The sequence below is a fragment of the Drosophila willistoni genome, chromosome 3R, assembly GCF_018902025.1.
Source record: "Drosophila willistoni isolate 14030-0811.24 chromosome 3R, UCI_dwil_1.1, whole genome shotgun sequence".
NCBI lineage: Eukaryota > Metazoa > Arthropoda > Insecta > Diptera > Drosophilidae > Drosophila > Drosophila willistoni.
The window spans coordinates 18,594,773-18,610,913 of NC_061086.1; the positions used below are offsets into that span (position 1 = coordinate 18,594,773).

The following is a 16,141-nucleotide window of genomic DNA, read 5'->3' on the forward strand; positions in this document are numbered from 1 at the left end:
TAACAATATAAAAGAGTTACTACTAAGACTTGGGCAGATGAAGGTAAAAATTAATCAACATTGAAATTGGTTCCAAATCGGTTTCGCTAAATGAATTTTTTAAAGACACTGCGATCTTAACAATATTTGTCTGCTTCTATAATATGTACATATATGTACAATGTACATTTACATAGTTAGTTTCGCTTTGAGTTGGCCATAATATCATAATGGGTAATTGTTGTTTAATTCGAATCGCAATTCTTTGTTTAGTAGCAACTTCCAAATTATACTTAATTTACACACTTGTTTGTATGAGAATAATAACAATATTAGTAGCAATAAATAGTAATTGAGTATGTTGTATGTGCCGTAGTTGATAATATGAAACAATATAAAAAAAAAAAATCCATAATGTGTTAAACTTATAAATAATATTCATATATGTTGATGTGTATATGTATGTGTAAGAAATACATATGCTATTTGCAATCATTTTATTTCAACTAACTTTTAACTTTTTTTTTTGGTTTTCTTTTCCTTTTTTTTTATTATTATTTTCACAGTGCGAGGTTAACTACAGTTTACGATTTTGAACAGCTCATAACACTTACACAATTATTAGGCACACAGGCCATACATATGTATACACATACACATGCATATGTATATCAAACTCGTTATATATGCTCTCATGTTGATATCAGGATTCGCATAAATTGACCCTTAACTCTGGTCATGGTCATGAGTTCAAAATGCTTTGATCAAATAGTTACACGTATTTCCATATTCTTTTTTGTTGTTGAGTGTATGTTTTTTTTTTCTAGATTCAATAGATAGTTTAACAAGCATTTGCTAATAAATTGACAATTGAAATTTTTGACACATTTAAACAATGATTTCTAAAGCATTGAAAAAACTTAGAACTACTTCTAAACACAAAGTAAAATAGATTTTCAATGTAGAATCTTTTTAGATTGGACCATAAATCAAAATGAAATGTTCCGAGTAATTTTTAAAATATTTTAAAGAGCATCGACTATGAAAGTTTCTTTTAACCCATTTTAACTTTTAAAGTTAAGCCTTTCCATTTATCTCAATATTAAAGCTTTATTTAGAATACTTTGATCAAAAGTAAGAATAATCTAATTCATTGAGGGGAGGAAAAACAAATAAGTATTTGTTCATAAAATTAATTGCTTTGAATGTTGTCTTGATCGTGTTATATTTAAAATTGAGAAAAAAATCTGTTTTCTTTTTATAGATTTTAAATTCGTTTTACAATTGTTTTTGTAAGGGTATGACATTAGCAAGTTGTTATTTGTTTACTGGAATTTGCAATGGTTATTGTATAAGAAGGAATAAATCCATATTTTGTAGAATTTGTATTAAATGCTTGTTAAGTTAGATTCTACTGAAGCTAGCATAAGATCATTGGATCTGTTGTGGAATAGGTAAATGGTTCTCGATCGAGTAACATGAAGACTTATTAATATCATACCCCTGTTTTGCGGATGGATTGTTGTAATCTGTCTCTCAGCGGCCTTAAGACTTCGCGAAAACTTTCTATCAATTCATATCGAAATGGTTCGATAATACAAAAGGGTTTGATGTAATGGATAATATATATCTTTTTAAAAAAAGGCAGTATTTTTTTTTTCTTTGTTAAAAACATTCAATTTTCCTACTGCATTGCCCCACGAATATTTTTTCTTTGACATAAATATGTACATACATAGGTAGGTATATAGTTTTTTTCGTTAATAATCTTATCTGGATTTTTGTATTTTCTTTCTTTTTGTAGCAATGAGTTGCTTCTATGTAGTTGACAACAATGCAAAATTATGAATGCATTGAACTCTTCTGCAAAATGGTCAGTTTAAAAACATATGTGAGATTCTTGGATAGAAATGCTATTGTGGAGGCCTGCAACGTCCAGCCGATGTTCCGGAGAAATCCAAGTCTTTTTGTTCTATAATTGGGATTCGGTCGTCGTACAATGTTGGCGCTTGTAATATGATTCCAGCTGTACCAGCTAGTACGGCCAATGTAAATATCCATAGAAATAGTCTATCCAATACCATTGCTACATATTTCCAATCTTCTTTTACCTATTTTGAAGTAGGACAAAAAAACATTTATATAAGAAAATTTGTTATAGTTTTCTAATAACGATTAATTCACTTACTTTAGTAGAGTCCTCCTGCATTTTGGTATGCTCGGCTATAAAACGTACACAAAAACAGCTTCGATGTATTCGAGGTGGGCATTTAGAATGGGAAAATGCTGGATTATTTAAGATTGGGCTTTTCATTCCCGAATTTCCGATATCCAAATCAGGCACAGCTGTTAAATCCTCTGAACTTGAATGCGTTAGTGGCGGTAATGGACCGTGTATTTGACAACTTCCTCCAAAAGGTCCTGTGCCCGTTAAACTATAATTTTATTAACAACAATTGATTACTATTTATTCAATACACAAGAACAGGACCTCATCTGTTTTTTTAGTTAAAACCAATTAGTTGTTAATACTTTCCTTTGTGATGTTAACTCTTCTTTTGATTGGGTATGACTGTATCCTGTGGATATAAGGTGGTCAATATTGGTCGATGAATAATAGGGATAAAAACAGGCGTGAGTGTCCTTCAAAAGCAGCTTACTGAAATTGTATGTATATTTTTATTATGAGTCTTTTTAGAGATATTTATACACTTACCTTGTTTCAAAATTATATGTAGGTCTTCGAATAAATAGAAACTTTGGTAAGAAATCAATAAAAACGCTTTTAACCCAAGGCGCCATTCTATGAGTTTGTGGTGATCGAAAATGAACGTTAAGTACGACGACTGTTACACAAATACTAAAACCAAAATGATTAAATATTAGTTGTGGTTTTTGAGAATATATTTTTTTACTTACCTTATGGAAACTAAAATCATAGCAAATATTAGGTATTTTCCCAACAACGGCACAACCAGCGATGTCGGTGGGATAATTTCCACAACCAAGAGAAAGAACACATGGAGACTGATAAGAATCGAAATAGATAATGTAACCTGGAAAGGAAAATCAAAAAATATTTAATTGCAATGCATTTGGCAAGGTGAAATAAAAGCAAAGCAAACCTTTTCTCCACTATCTGATGGCAAGTAAAATGTTAATACTGTCAAAAACGAGATTCCCATGCATGGTATAATTATATTAACGGTGTAGAATAGAGTCTTTCTTCGCATCGTTATGTTAAATGTTATATCCAAATAGGGTTCATCGCAACAGGTGTAAAACTTTTCATTTCTGTAAGCATAAATAACAAGACTTTTGTAATCAGGGAAGATGCACTTTAAATTTAATACATGAGCAGTTAATTCGAATTATTCTCAGGGATGGGAGCCGTAACGCGCCATTAATAATGTGCACTTGCAAAAGTGTAGCATACTGTTTGGGGCAGGTGTACTGAATTGATATCTAACTACAAAGCGAACAGAAATACATAATTGCAACGGTTTTTTAAAGCTTACCTCACCGCTGGCACCTCAAGGATATCCCATTCGACAGACATATAGAATTCCGATAAGTCGACACCAACATCGACAACATTGCTGCCCTGTTGCTCGTCCATATGCCTTAAGTCCACCTTGAGAAATTTGAAATTTCGGTTATTTATCATAATATCAAAATATATATGGAATACATTTATGACACACTGTATGTGTGAATGTGTATATGTACGTACGAATAGTTACATAAAATTGTAAAAAGGAAAATTATTAACTTGGGCGATAAATAATATATTTTTAAACGATTTGAGCCAATATTAGGCGCTCACGAATATATGTAGATTATCCTTAGATTATAAAGCGGTCTTTCATGCATGTAATTTTAAACTAATAGAGCTAATTTTATGGTTTCTTTGTTTAATTATTGTAAGTTTACGCGTATTCAAAAAAAAAAAGAAGAAAAAAATTAGAAAAATAAACAGAATTGAGGAGAATTAAAAAACATAATACAAATTTTTTAAGTAAGATTTCTTTTGTGTGTGTGTGGTTTTCTTTTTTTAAATTTGCCTCATAACATTGCTAAACTCTGTAAAAATATTATTTCAATGATAAATTATCGCAATTAGCTTCTTTTTTTTGAGATGAAGACATGTTCTATTTTTTAAAAGAAACTATACAATATAGAAGTATAAAATTAAAACCTAAAGAAACATTTAACACAAATTAACTGATGAAAATTATGTTTTATACTCATATTTAAAGCCGGAGCTAAAATTTAAATATTGCTTAAATTGACGGGCAGTTTTTAAAATAATTCTCAAGTAAATGAAAAGTGTTTCATGTGTTGTATGCAACAAATCGGTTAGTTTATAATAGATGATTTCTTCAAAGTAAATCACGGATCAAGCAGAAAAATAATACATACAATTAAATTAGCAATTGTTTAGCTAATAAAGCAAATGATGTTTAAAAATAGAATCAACAATTAAATGTGTTTTTTTTAATCTTTTTTGGCCATGGAATTCATGTTGAACTTGGGAACTCTCAGAGATATTGGAAATTTGATTTCTGATAATTGAAATATCTTTTCTTTTTTTAATTTTCAAAAAGTATAAAAATGAAACTTTCTTGGATAATTAGTATTTGAAATTCGTTTTGAATGTATATAAATTTACGATCCAGTAAATAACATAATCGAATTCTGGATTACATTTGGTTCCATTGGTTTTTTTTTTTGTATGTAAGTATATAAAAAAATAATATATGTATAAGAACAAATAATTGCAAAGAAAAAAATAAAACAAAAATAAACGTTTATTTCTGGCATGAATTTGTCGAAATAAAAGTGTTTGCTTCATTTAAGACAAAGTTATACAAATCTTTATTTTTTCATGCGAATGCTGGAGTCATAAAGTTAAAAACTCACATGCATAGATTATTTTTTGAATAAACTCCCAATAAGTTTAAAAACATTCCATGAACTCATTCAAATTTATAAGTATAAAAATGTCATGCATGAATTTTTTTTCGAGATCTTTAAAGTATTTTTTAAATTTAAATAATTTTTAAGTTCAATTTTTTAAAACTACCCTTTTTGGGGTTTACTTTATCATAAGCATTTTAAGTTAAAAACATTTTTTATGGGTAATTTAATTTTATTAAAAACTTAATTAATCGTATAGAAGTCGGACCGACAGATTCTTCTAACATTTTGTCAGATCAATTTAGGGTAATTTTTCTGTATTGAGTAATAAAATTAATGTAAAACATTGCCACATTTATTAAGCATCGTTTCTACGATTAAGTATTTTGCAATTTGACTTTTTTATTTTCGAATTTGGCTTAGAGTTTGGTAAATGTATTGAAATCGTTTTAAAAGCCGGCAGATTTGTTGAATTTGTTATTTATTGTTTATTTTTTTGCTACACAAGCGATCTCTTTTAAATTAAAAGTAAAAATATGGAAAATTGCATGCAAAGTATAGTGGAAGATGCAAAATGCAATATGTAAGAAAACACACTCAGTTAAATAAGTTGATTATTCAATTGGTATTTAGATGGGCAAATGGGTAAACTTAATTACTTACTAACTTAGCTAGCATTCATTCAGAGAAACGGCGTGCAAAAGAATTATGTAATTTTTTTTTTGGGAAACAGTTGGCAACAATCTGGACTAGACACAACATTTTGAATTGCTAAATGTTTTAATTATTATTAATTAATTAGTTAGTTGGGCAGGTGTGTTGTAAAGGTGTTTCACGAAGTAGACTGTCTGAATAGTGAAATGGTGTTGTGTTGTATGTTTGGGTGTGTGTGTGTCGATGTTTTAATAGCGGATCTATGCTCATGTGAAGTTAGCGAAGTTTACCCCTTAAAGTATGCAATAGGCAGTCAAATCGAGCAATAAAGAGCCCCTTTCCTTTTGCCCTTTTCTATAACTAATGTTTTGTGAAGGCGATTAGTAGAAATTTTCCAAAAAGGTAATTCATCAATTGCCTATTGCATAATTTGGGGACCCTAACTTCCCACATTTACACATTCATACGTAGATCCGGTTCGGGTGTGGAGATATATCAGCCAGAACTAAAAATTACGTTCTGATTCTGTTAGGTAAATGATTTCACACCATTCAGTTATTTCAATACATCATAATAACATTTGTACAACATGTTGTACGATACATTTCACTTGAAATTTAATTTTTTGCTAGGTTTAAAAGACTCGATGTAACGTGTGTATAATTTCCTTTTTTTTCCGATATAAAATTGACTTCACGTAGTTATGTATGTGTGTGTATGTATTTTGGCATGCATAGTATATAATTTTACACTATCAATATATAGAATGCTCTTAAGTTCAGTTTTGCAGATAACACCTTAAATATTCACTTAAAAAGCCTTAGTTACTTAAGCTTAGCAGAAGAGCTACTACGAATACATTGAAAACGCTGAGCACTCAAAAATATCCGAATTCTCTTTAAAAAGGTACTCGTATCAATGTATTCATACAGCTCCTTAGTTTGTATGTGTGTGGTATGTGAATATTGATTATTATTGTTTAATCGACACTCATTAAGTTTTATGATTGTCTTTCATATGTCATAACTAGGTACGTCGTCAGTTTTAGAAGTCAATCAATTAGCCATCGTTCACTACATTTTTTGTTAGGTAATTTGGTCACAAGATCTGAAGTTTTTAATTTCAAACTTGTCAATGTCTAAAAAGGTCAATCTCTGCTATTTATTGCTTCCAATTTATCAATTTAATTAATGGAAATTATGTTTACCTGAATAGTAATGTAATTGTGTGGTGATTTAAATATGATGATTGATTATGCATACATTTCTATATTATCAATGGTTTTTATTATATTATTTTTATCGATTTCCCACTTATAAAATATATATCCCACTCCATGCCACAAAGGAAATTCCCGTTCGTTGCTTTCCAACCTTGGATGAAGAGATCTCTTAAAGCATTAAAGTTATTTAATACATTCATATACATATATGTATGTATGTATATAGATATAGATATATTCTTAGATGCGCCTTTTCCTGTTCCCCGTAAAAAAAAGAAAAAAGTAAAAAAAATATTTAAATATTATGGATTGTTTAATTGTTTGTATTTTTTACACAAATTTCTTCTTTTTTTTTTTAAGGGGTTCAGAAATTAGAAAATACATTTTATTTTATTTTGCAAGGCAAAATGAAACTTATTGTTAGATTTTTCTTTAAGGAATTGAATTGGTTTCTTAAAAGAATTTATTGCAAATTGAAAAACTGTGAAATTTTGATTAAAAAACATACAACATAGATATACCCGTTCGAGGTTGGGGAAACTGAAATTTCATAACACGCCCTAAGAGACAGACAAACAAATTTTAGAGGTGAGCTTCGTTATAATCATAGCAAAAAAGGTTACAACTGATGGAATTCTTTAGATGGATAAGCTTAACAATAAAGGACTTCATTACAAACTATAACAACATATGAGACAACAGATCAACCATAATCCCTTTGGTCCTATTTTAAGAATAAATTAAAGTTGTTTGGCTTCAAATTTAACTGCGTACATATTATTCTACAGAGTCCCAAAGAATTCAATTCTTCGTCGCACAGTGGAGAGATTTTTATTAAAAGTAAAAATATAAGAAATAAACTCCTTTTTGAAATATCTAATACAGCTAAACAGAACCACAAAAAACTATCTAGTTCTAGGACATTTATAACAAACTTTCATTGATGTATTTCGAAAATTTATTCTCTCGCGCACCATAAGCATAGGACTGGAATTTATTTATAGTTTTTGTTTTATATCTTTTTTATTAGGACATTGTCCAATTATAATAATAGAGTTTAATGCTCTCAATACTAAAATCATAATAATAACTTTAAACATAAATGCATAAGAATATAGTTTACGCCATTTGTTGAATATTCAATGAATATTATTTACATACTTTGTATATGCCCATGCCAAATGAAAGAAAATCATGCACATGCCACAAGCCATTCATCATTTCCGGAGACTTTTCATTATTAAATTATAAAAACAAAAAACAGAGTAAAAGAAATGTAAATATTTGGTTTATTAAAGATGCATAAAGTCGTCACACATGCTACATGCATTCAATTGAACAAATTTAAAATTGTTACACCTACCTGTTTGTACCCTATAAGTATTACAACTTGCTAGGAGAACCATCAACTATATAAAAATAATATGATATGTAAGTTAAACTAGTTTTGGTGTTATTAAAAATATTACACTTTTTTTAAAGTTTTTTTCTTTCTTTCACTATTTGGTCTGTTTTTTTTAAGAGTTGTGGATTTGCATTTGAAATTCAAAGAATTGAGCTAAAAATTCTTTGGATAATCTTCTTTAAAGAGAAAAATAATTCTTCTTTGAGAAAAGTAACACTTCTTATAACTTTCTTTCATATACTTAGTAGCTCAAAATCGGACAATTGTTAAAATTAGTAAAAAGAAATTTGTTAAATTTATTGTCTGTTTATTTTTTACCTTCAAATTGCTATTAGATTATCCATCATAAATAAATTTGTTTTAATTCAAAAATATTTAATTTAATAAATATTGTATATATCACTAAGCAAAATATGAACTTTTTGCCAAAATGCACACATGCACTTGGAAAAAAAAAACAATTGAAACATGCAGGAAAATGTAGAAATATATTTATCATACATACATACATGAATACATTTACATTTAAGTACATATTTTTGAATATGTATGTAAATGCTTACTATTTAATAGTAATAATTTCTAATTTCATGTAAGTATGTATAAATATATATGTATATATAAATATATATTTTTACAAGCATTAAAAAGGAATGAAAATTAAATATTTCTGTCCTTGAATGTTTTTTTGTTTTGTTACTTACTTATATATGTATTTGCTTACATAAATAAGTACAAGTATATAAAGTAATAATACTTTAAATTATGTGAACTTTGGTTTCCAAAATGCATGAAAATATAAACAAAATAATTGAATTAATATCAATGCAATTAAAATAATAAGTCTCCGTTACAATAATTAACTAATTAATCATGCTCAAAATGAAATTATTGTGATTTTCATGCCCATATAAGTATGCTATATTCCATGCATTTTTTCTTTTTTTTTTTGGGGGATGAATACGTACGGGTGTTTGTGTGTGTGTGTGTAGAAGGGAGATAGCTGGAAGTATTTATAAATAATTGTTTAATTTTTTTTGTTGTTTATCCATGCAATCTAAGCATGCGAAACATCATTGAATATTCAATTTGAAACTATTAACATCCCATTTTTTCCCAGCACATTAATTTTATGGATTCTCTTTTGTTTTTTTTCATATTTTTTATTGCTGGCAAATTAAAATAATTGATAAGCTGATTGATCCATAAAATTTTAAATGTGTGGTTATATAATACATGAACTGATTAACGAGAAACTATCTAAGTTAATATTTAACATGGTATCATTCCAATTCATAAACACTTTGTTGGTATTGAATATTTCATTTTAACTGATTTTGGTAGTTACATTTTGACGTTTAATAATAATAATAATAATAATAATCATAATAATAGAAACAAATTATAGGTTTTTTTTTTTTTTTGTTTTTGTCAAATGGCTTAGGAATAAATAAGATTTGAGTAGCACCTTAAAACCATCATAGGTCCAACTTCCTAATTTTAAGATGCACGTCTGCACGTCATATGGAAAATATTCAACATCGATTGAACAAGACGATTTATAGACGGCAGGTGGTTGCCAAATCACCAATCCATTACTATAGACTATTGCTTTTGTCATAAGTGTTACTTCATAATGACCATCAGCACTGAAAAATATATATATTTTGAACACAACTCCTGTTACCATCGTAATACATATTAAACGCCAATAAATTTTGCAGCTTTTTATACTTAAGTAGGTGTATGCATGTATGTATGTATGTATGTTTGTTATATATGTATACTCGTATACATATAATCATGGTTTTTGTGTGGTAGTGTGTATGTATGTCTGTAAGTATGTATCGTATCGTTTTGTATATAATTAATGCATTTATTGTTTATCGTTTGGACAGATTGATCTTGTTTTCTTAATGCCGAGTGCTGTAAGGAGACATGTTATAAGCATATGAATTCCATTTGATTTAATTAACCCAGATTCAACCCATACATAGCTAATGACCACAGATTAATTTCAACCGAAACAAAATTAATTTCAGGATTGCCACCCCCTCTCTATTTCGGTGGCCTCCCCCTATTTTTATTTTGAATCCATTGACATTCCCCACATTTGCCAAATACTTAAGTGTGTGTACACACTGCCAAAAACTCAATATTTTATTTGCATGTATGTGTATGTGTTTTTATCTTATTTAGATAGGTACATATATAAATATATATATTTATATATATGGATGAAGATATCGGTGTAATTATGTATATAGAGTAAATATTTGCTGGGACACGTAGCATTTTATTTATATATTTTGCGAATGTAATGTTGGTTAGTCGGTGCATATATGTAAAATAGATACGGCATGTTAAAATGTAATATGTAATGAAAAGGAACTAAGAATCATGTAATGTACCATCGCAATGTATTGGCATGTATGCAAGGATGCATACTTATACGTACATACATAGACATATGTACATACATACATCAGTGCATACATACGTTTTGATGAATTGTTATTTAAATATTGAGATAACTTTATGTTGGTATATGAAAAATTTATACATCTTTTAAGAGGGAACAAAATTGATAACAACTGCACATTCAGTTTCAGAAAATCAAAATCAAAAATCCAAGTCTACATTTATAATAATAATAATAATAATAATGTTTTTTTTTTTTGTTTGTATTATTTTGGAATCAGTATAAATGCGTAATAAATAGTACATAACATACAATAAAATTATGTACAAAAATATATATATGTATTTGAATATGTGTAACTGAAAGCAATTTATGCGTTGCTGCTATTAAAATGATCGATCAAACTGAAAATTTAAATTAAAAATCTCTGCTATATAAATGGGAATGACCTCACGAATTGTCTCCAGCGCATTCACAATTTGTTTCTTATATTTTTTGTTCATTCTCTGTATTCTGGTTTCTTTTTCGTTTATATTTTATTTGCTTTTAATTCTTTGTTTTTTATTCTCGTTTTTTTCACTTACATCAAAGAAAGCAAACGTTATGAAGTAAATTTATATTGGTAAATTAAAAGAAAAAATATGGTCAGTTCATCATTTCTCGCAATTAAATTAAGACTTTTTTTTTTATAATTATGCTGAGATAAATGAAAGAATAAATAATAAATATTTCAATTTACAAACAAGGTAAGAGGTTATAACCAGGGTAGTCAACCAAAAACAAAGATTCCTCACTTTTTGAAATTTTTTACAAAGTTACTTCAGCTTAGGAATATAGCCATTCTATGAGCTACTAACATAAGCCTTTTGTCTTGAATTTGGTTTGTTTTGTTTGATCAGAAATAAAAGATAATAAATCAAAAAATAATAAATGATCTTGGGTGACAAGAGAGAAAGAGAGACAGAGAGAGAGAGAGAGAGGGGAGAGAGCCGCTCGTTATATAGATTGTACGAAGATTTTGACAGACCTACCTTGAACCCGTCATAAGTCCAACTGCCAAACTTTAGAACACAAGTTTGTTCATCAAATGGGAAATATTCTACATCTATCTCACAGGATGATTTGTATATAGCGGGCGGTTTCCATTCAACTAATCCTTCAGAGTAAATTGTGGCTTTTGTCGCAAGAGTCACTTCGAAGTTACCGTCGGCACTACACAGTTTAATGTAGTTTTAAATTTGTTTTTTGGTTTTTGTTTTTTTTTTTGTTTGTTAAATATCCGTACAAATTACAATTTTATTTATTTATGTTCAATAAGTATGAATAAGAAAATTTGCGGCTTTATGAATATATTTTTTGATATCCTTAACGTATAAAAGGTTTCAGTTTTCCCATTGAACACTGGCTCAATCAAAAGAATATTTCGCCATTCGAAAATATATCTTTCATTTAAGAAAAGTTCAATGTGAAAGATGTTTTTTGGGGGGGGGCTTTAATATTGAAGCTGCCAAAAAAGGAAATATAATCATAAATGAAAAGTATCTAATCAATGTCTTCCCAAAATGTTTGCCATTGTGAGGTATATACACAGGTTTTATATATACAAAAGATGTATAAATATTATTGTGGAATCTTCCATAAAAATCCCACAAAATTGGTGAATGTATGCAGTATTATTTACATTGTATCGACCTAGCCCTTATGTATCGACCCTTTCCATTTTGAAATATTTTGTATATAAACCCCTAGCTTCAATCATTTCCAATCAAGTTCAAAAATCAGTAATTAAATTCAGCAAATATACTGAACAACCTGTTCCAAAAATCTTTTACGACTTGGTTTATATTCTTATCAAAGAATTAGTATATCAGTTTACTCGTTTGTTAATTATAAATGAAAATAAGCAAGCCTTAGAAGAATTGATCCATAGAGTTTTTTTTTCATTTTAAACAATTTAAATTTTAAAACATAAATAAATTCCTCTGATATACGTAGGTTAGAAAGATTTAGATCATATTAGAAACCGATATTAATAAAGTAAATTGCAAGAGTTTTCCAATCAGTAATTGACAAAATATGCACACAAACATCAAGATAGGATATGGGATAAAGGATTAGCTCTTCTTTACTACAATTTATTTTATTTGTTTGTTTTTTTTTGTTGGATCGGAACATTTATCTCTACACAAAACATTGAACCTTGGGTAGGAAATAAAATGTAGTTAGTTGAGTTTCTGTTTTTTCAAAACTGTTGGGGGCTTTTAGATTCATTTCGATATTTAAGTGACGATCACAACAACAATATATCTATTTATGGATTTCTGCAATCAATATCTCATTTAAAAAGGATCGCCAAGAGCATTTGAAATTTTGCAACAAAGTGTCCTTTTAAATGAAATCAAAAATCAATAAGGAAAAACAAAGTTTCACATATAAATTTTGGTTACTTGCAAAACTGGTTTTGTTTATAATATTATATTTTTTAAGCAAATCCATCGAGATGTTTACTTTTGAACAATATATATATACATATATTTTTCAGAGGAATTCCAAAAGTTTATATAGCGCGAAAGTTCATATTTCATACACGAGTACAAGACAAGCACCACATTTAGTATATGTATATTGATAATGTTGAAGGAGAAAGAAATTTGTTGATTTGAAAAAAAGAACTTGATAGAAGAACACTGCATTAGATTTGTTGCGTTTTATTGTCTTACTTACTTGTTATATAATACAATATCCGGCCTCCAAATATGATCAGAAGGGACGTGTAACATATGGACTCCGCCATATTCCTTTGGTTCCCATCGTAACTTGTAATCATACCAGGACTATAAGCATTTAGAATATAAATAAAAATTAGTTTCAATTACGAAAAATATTCAATACATTAAGTGTAAGAATTTCATTATTTAGTGAATACACCAGGTATACTTTAAAATATCCTTTATAAAGGATCTCTTTTATGTTATTAAATCTGGTATACCTTATGCCATTCATTGGGCATTCTAGTTAACTCACCTGTTCCACCCAAAGATTTGTTGTCATAATTTGATTTTTAAGATTCTACAATAAATAAATATATAAAAACTATTAGACAAAACAATTCCTCAAGGTATGGTTTGGTGTTTCCTAATTAAAAAATTAATGCTTTTGATAACTTACCACATCAATTAGCTGGGATAGCTTCAATTTGATGCAAACTTTGAGCACATCGGTAGTATTGACGACAGGACGAACTAATTTATTATAGTTACTCAATAGATCATCGTAGAGACGCTTTGCATCCGGATTACCAGCCACTGCACCATGTACCATTAAAGCTGATAGAAGCCAGGCTCTAATAATTTCGCCGGATGATGGCTTCATTACGAATAGGCGTATGATTTCAATTATAAATTTCATGTGGACTTTAGTTTTGTGTGGACGAATATATGAAGGGGATCGCACATATCATATGGTATATATGTAGCTAAATGTTTTCTTCCTTCTCTGGGTTCTCTTTAATTATAAGACATAAATATGGAATGAATTTTAATAATCATATTTAGTTAAATTGAATTTAAAATTCATATAGTTATTTAAGAATTGTTTAACATTTTCGGTCATGTTCAATGTCAAATATTTCACTAGAATATTTATACATATTATTCCTATTTAGAAGTTTTTCTTATATATTTACATATGCTGTGTTTCTTTTTGGCATTTAATATTATTGAAATGTTTGACAGAAAGCTATGTCAACGAATTTATTGTATAAAGGTAAAAACGTATATAAAATTGATCTATTTTAGAAAATATTCACTTGAAATAGCGAATTTGGACTTTAAATTTGTAATGTTAGTAATGCAATTTTGACCCAGTTAATGAGTCATGGCTATTTTGACCAAATGCATTTACATAGAACTTCAGCCTTATTGTAACTATTAAATACAGTCGTTATACTTTACTTCAACATTTATCAAATTAAAGTATCGTAATTTGAAATAAACTTCCGTAGAAACTTTTCCACAAAATCCATTTACGCTTTCACCTGGAAAAAAATGGCTGATGCAAGAAAAATCACAGTAAACTTTACTTAGAACTTTCGTAAATTGTCATCCGCTGCTTGGAAGATAAATGTTTTTCTCTTCCCTTTGATTAAGCAGCCATTAATACCACAAAAGTTGTAAATGGATACATAGAATTGGATATTTGACACAAGGTAAGTATTAAACGGCTTAGTAAATGTTCATGGCAATTTCTTAGATGTTTTCGAGCTTTTCCTTATTTAAATGTCACACAAAAACCCGCGACATATATGTATGAATATTATTTATATATACATATATGTATATATTTAAGTAATTTAGTTATAGCTAACGAAATCAATATATATGCACCGATGCATATGTACAAACATACACACATACATATATGTACCTAGATGCAAATGTGTACCACGATTGTATGTAGAGATGCTACATATATACCACTATATATACATTTATATATATATATCTATACACATGATGCGTGGGCGTTGCCATATAATGAAAGGCATCCGTTTTCCTTAAATTTTCATCATGTTCAATATCCTTTTTGGACAGGAAATACTTTTATAAGATATTCCTCATATGTAAGACAACATTTGCATAAACTTTTACATATATTCACACATTGTATCCTTTTTATAATTTAATATATAATATATATGTAGGTAGAAAAAGTTAAATTTCACTCACAATTTTGCTAATGCAACTTGCAATAGATTTTATTTCATTCATTTTATTTATTAGTTAATTTTATTTGAAACCACTTCCATTATGTGTGTTGCTAACATTTTATGTAACATTTATTAAATACAATAATAGAATTTTTTTTATGGAAAATAATTGATCCCGCAATAGGTGAACAAACCACGCTGAATGAAATGTCTGAGAGAACTGAATATGCGATAAGCATTTTGGAAATGGCAAGTGTGCTCTTCCAGCCCGACTGGCTACCAAAAGATGGATGGATGGTTGGTTGGGAGAGAAGAGATTCTGGAATGCCAATTCAACCCTCAGTCAATGGAGCAGCTGCTGCTGCTGCTGCTGCTTCTTCTGTGATGGAATCTTGTGCCCAATTTTTAATAGAAATTATCCTTGCAATTATAGGCACAACTAAAGTAAATATGCACCAATTAAATTGAGTTAAGGACAAATTTTTGTTGCTTATTTCAAAAACTGTTTTTGCACTGAATGCGCAGAGAATTCCCATGCATTCATTCATGCGAATTAACAACAACAATTTACTTATATCGTGCTGTTGTTGTTGTTTATTAAAATTGCACAGGTAATACCTAATTTCTTTCAGCATCTAATCCCTCAAGATTAACCCACTATTTTAAAGCCGTCTTGACATACTTACATTCATAAATTTTCTACAAAAAAAAAAAAAAATTCAGATTATGAAGGCGGTTTAAACGCGTTTGGATGCTGAGACAATTTGCCATTCACATTTGGAATAATATTCAAAACGCATGCGCAATTTTAATATGTTTTGATAGTCTTGT

General features: G+C 28.7%; 1 protein-coding gene across 3 annotated transcripts; it reads right to left on the minus strand.

Moving 5' to 3' along the window:
- Positions 1–407: 407 nt before the first annotated feature.
- Positions 408–15,389, minus strand: LOC6647140 (acetylcholine receptor subunit alpha-like). 3 transcript variants are annotated; one of them, XM_023178363.2, is made up of 12 exons: positions 15,330–15,389; positions 13,771–14,106; positions 13,627–13,671; positions 13,327–13,436; positions 9,649–9,829; positions 3,498–3,613; positions 3,105–3,273; positions 2,899–3,035; positions 2,696–2,839; positions 2,516–2,638; positions 2,168–2,414; positions 408–2,090 (listed from the first exon to the last, which is right to left on the minus strand). In XM_023178363.2, exons 2-12 carry the CDS (start codon positions 14,008–14,010, stop codon positions 1,893–1,895), a joined length of 1,710 nt encoding a protein of 569 aa, XP_023034131.1. In that variant the 5' UTR covers positions 14,011–14,106; positions 15,330–15,389; the 3' UTR covers positions 408–1,892. The 3 variants fall into 3 exon arrangements, with proteins under 3 accessions (XP_023034131.1, XP_023034130.1, XP_046869448.1); XM_023178362.2 differs by lacking the exon at positions 9,649–9,829 and adding an exon at positions 11,634–11,814 and having other exon boundaries at positions 409–2,090; XM_047013492.1 differs by lacking the exons at positions 9,649–9,829; positions 13,627–13,671; positions 13,771–14,106; positions 15,330–15,389 and having other exon boundaries at positions 409–2,090; positions 13,327–13,350.
- Positions 15,390–16,141: the final 752 nt, after the last annotated feature.

Bases quoted from the DNA above. Each gene is read 5' to 3' on its own strand.
- LOC6647140 (XM_023178363.2), bottom strand. From the start codon at position 14,010: ATGAAATTTATAATTGAAATCATACGCCTATTCGTAATGAAGCCATCA. The intron at 2,840-2,898 runs GTAAGTAAAAAA...TTTTGGTTTTAG, and splicing joins ATGATTTTAGTTTCCATAAG to TATTTGTGTAACAGTCGTCG. The intron at 2,639-2,695 runs GTAAGTGTATAA...ATACAATTTCAG, and splicing joins ACATATAATTTTGAAACAAG to TAAGCTGCTTTTGAAGGACA.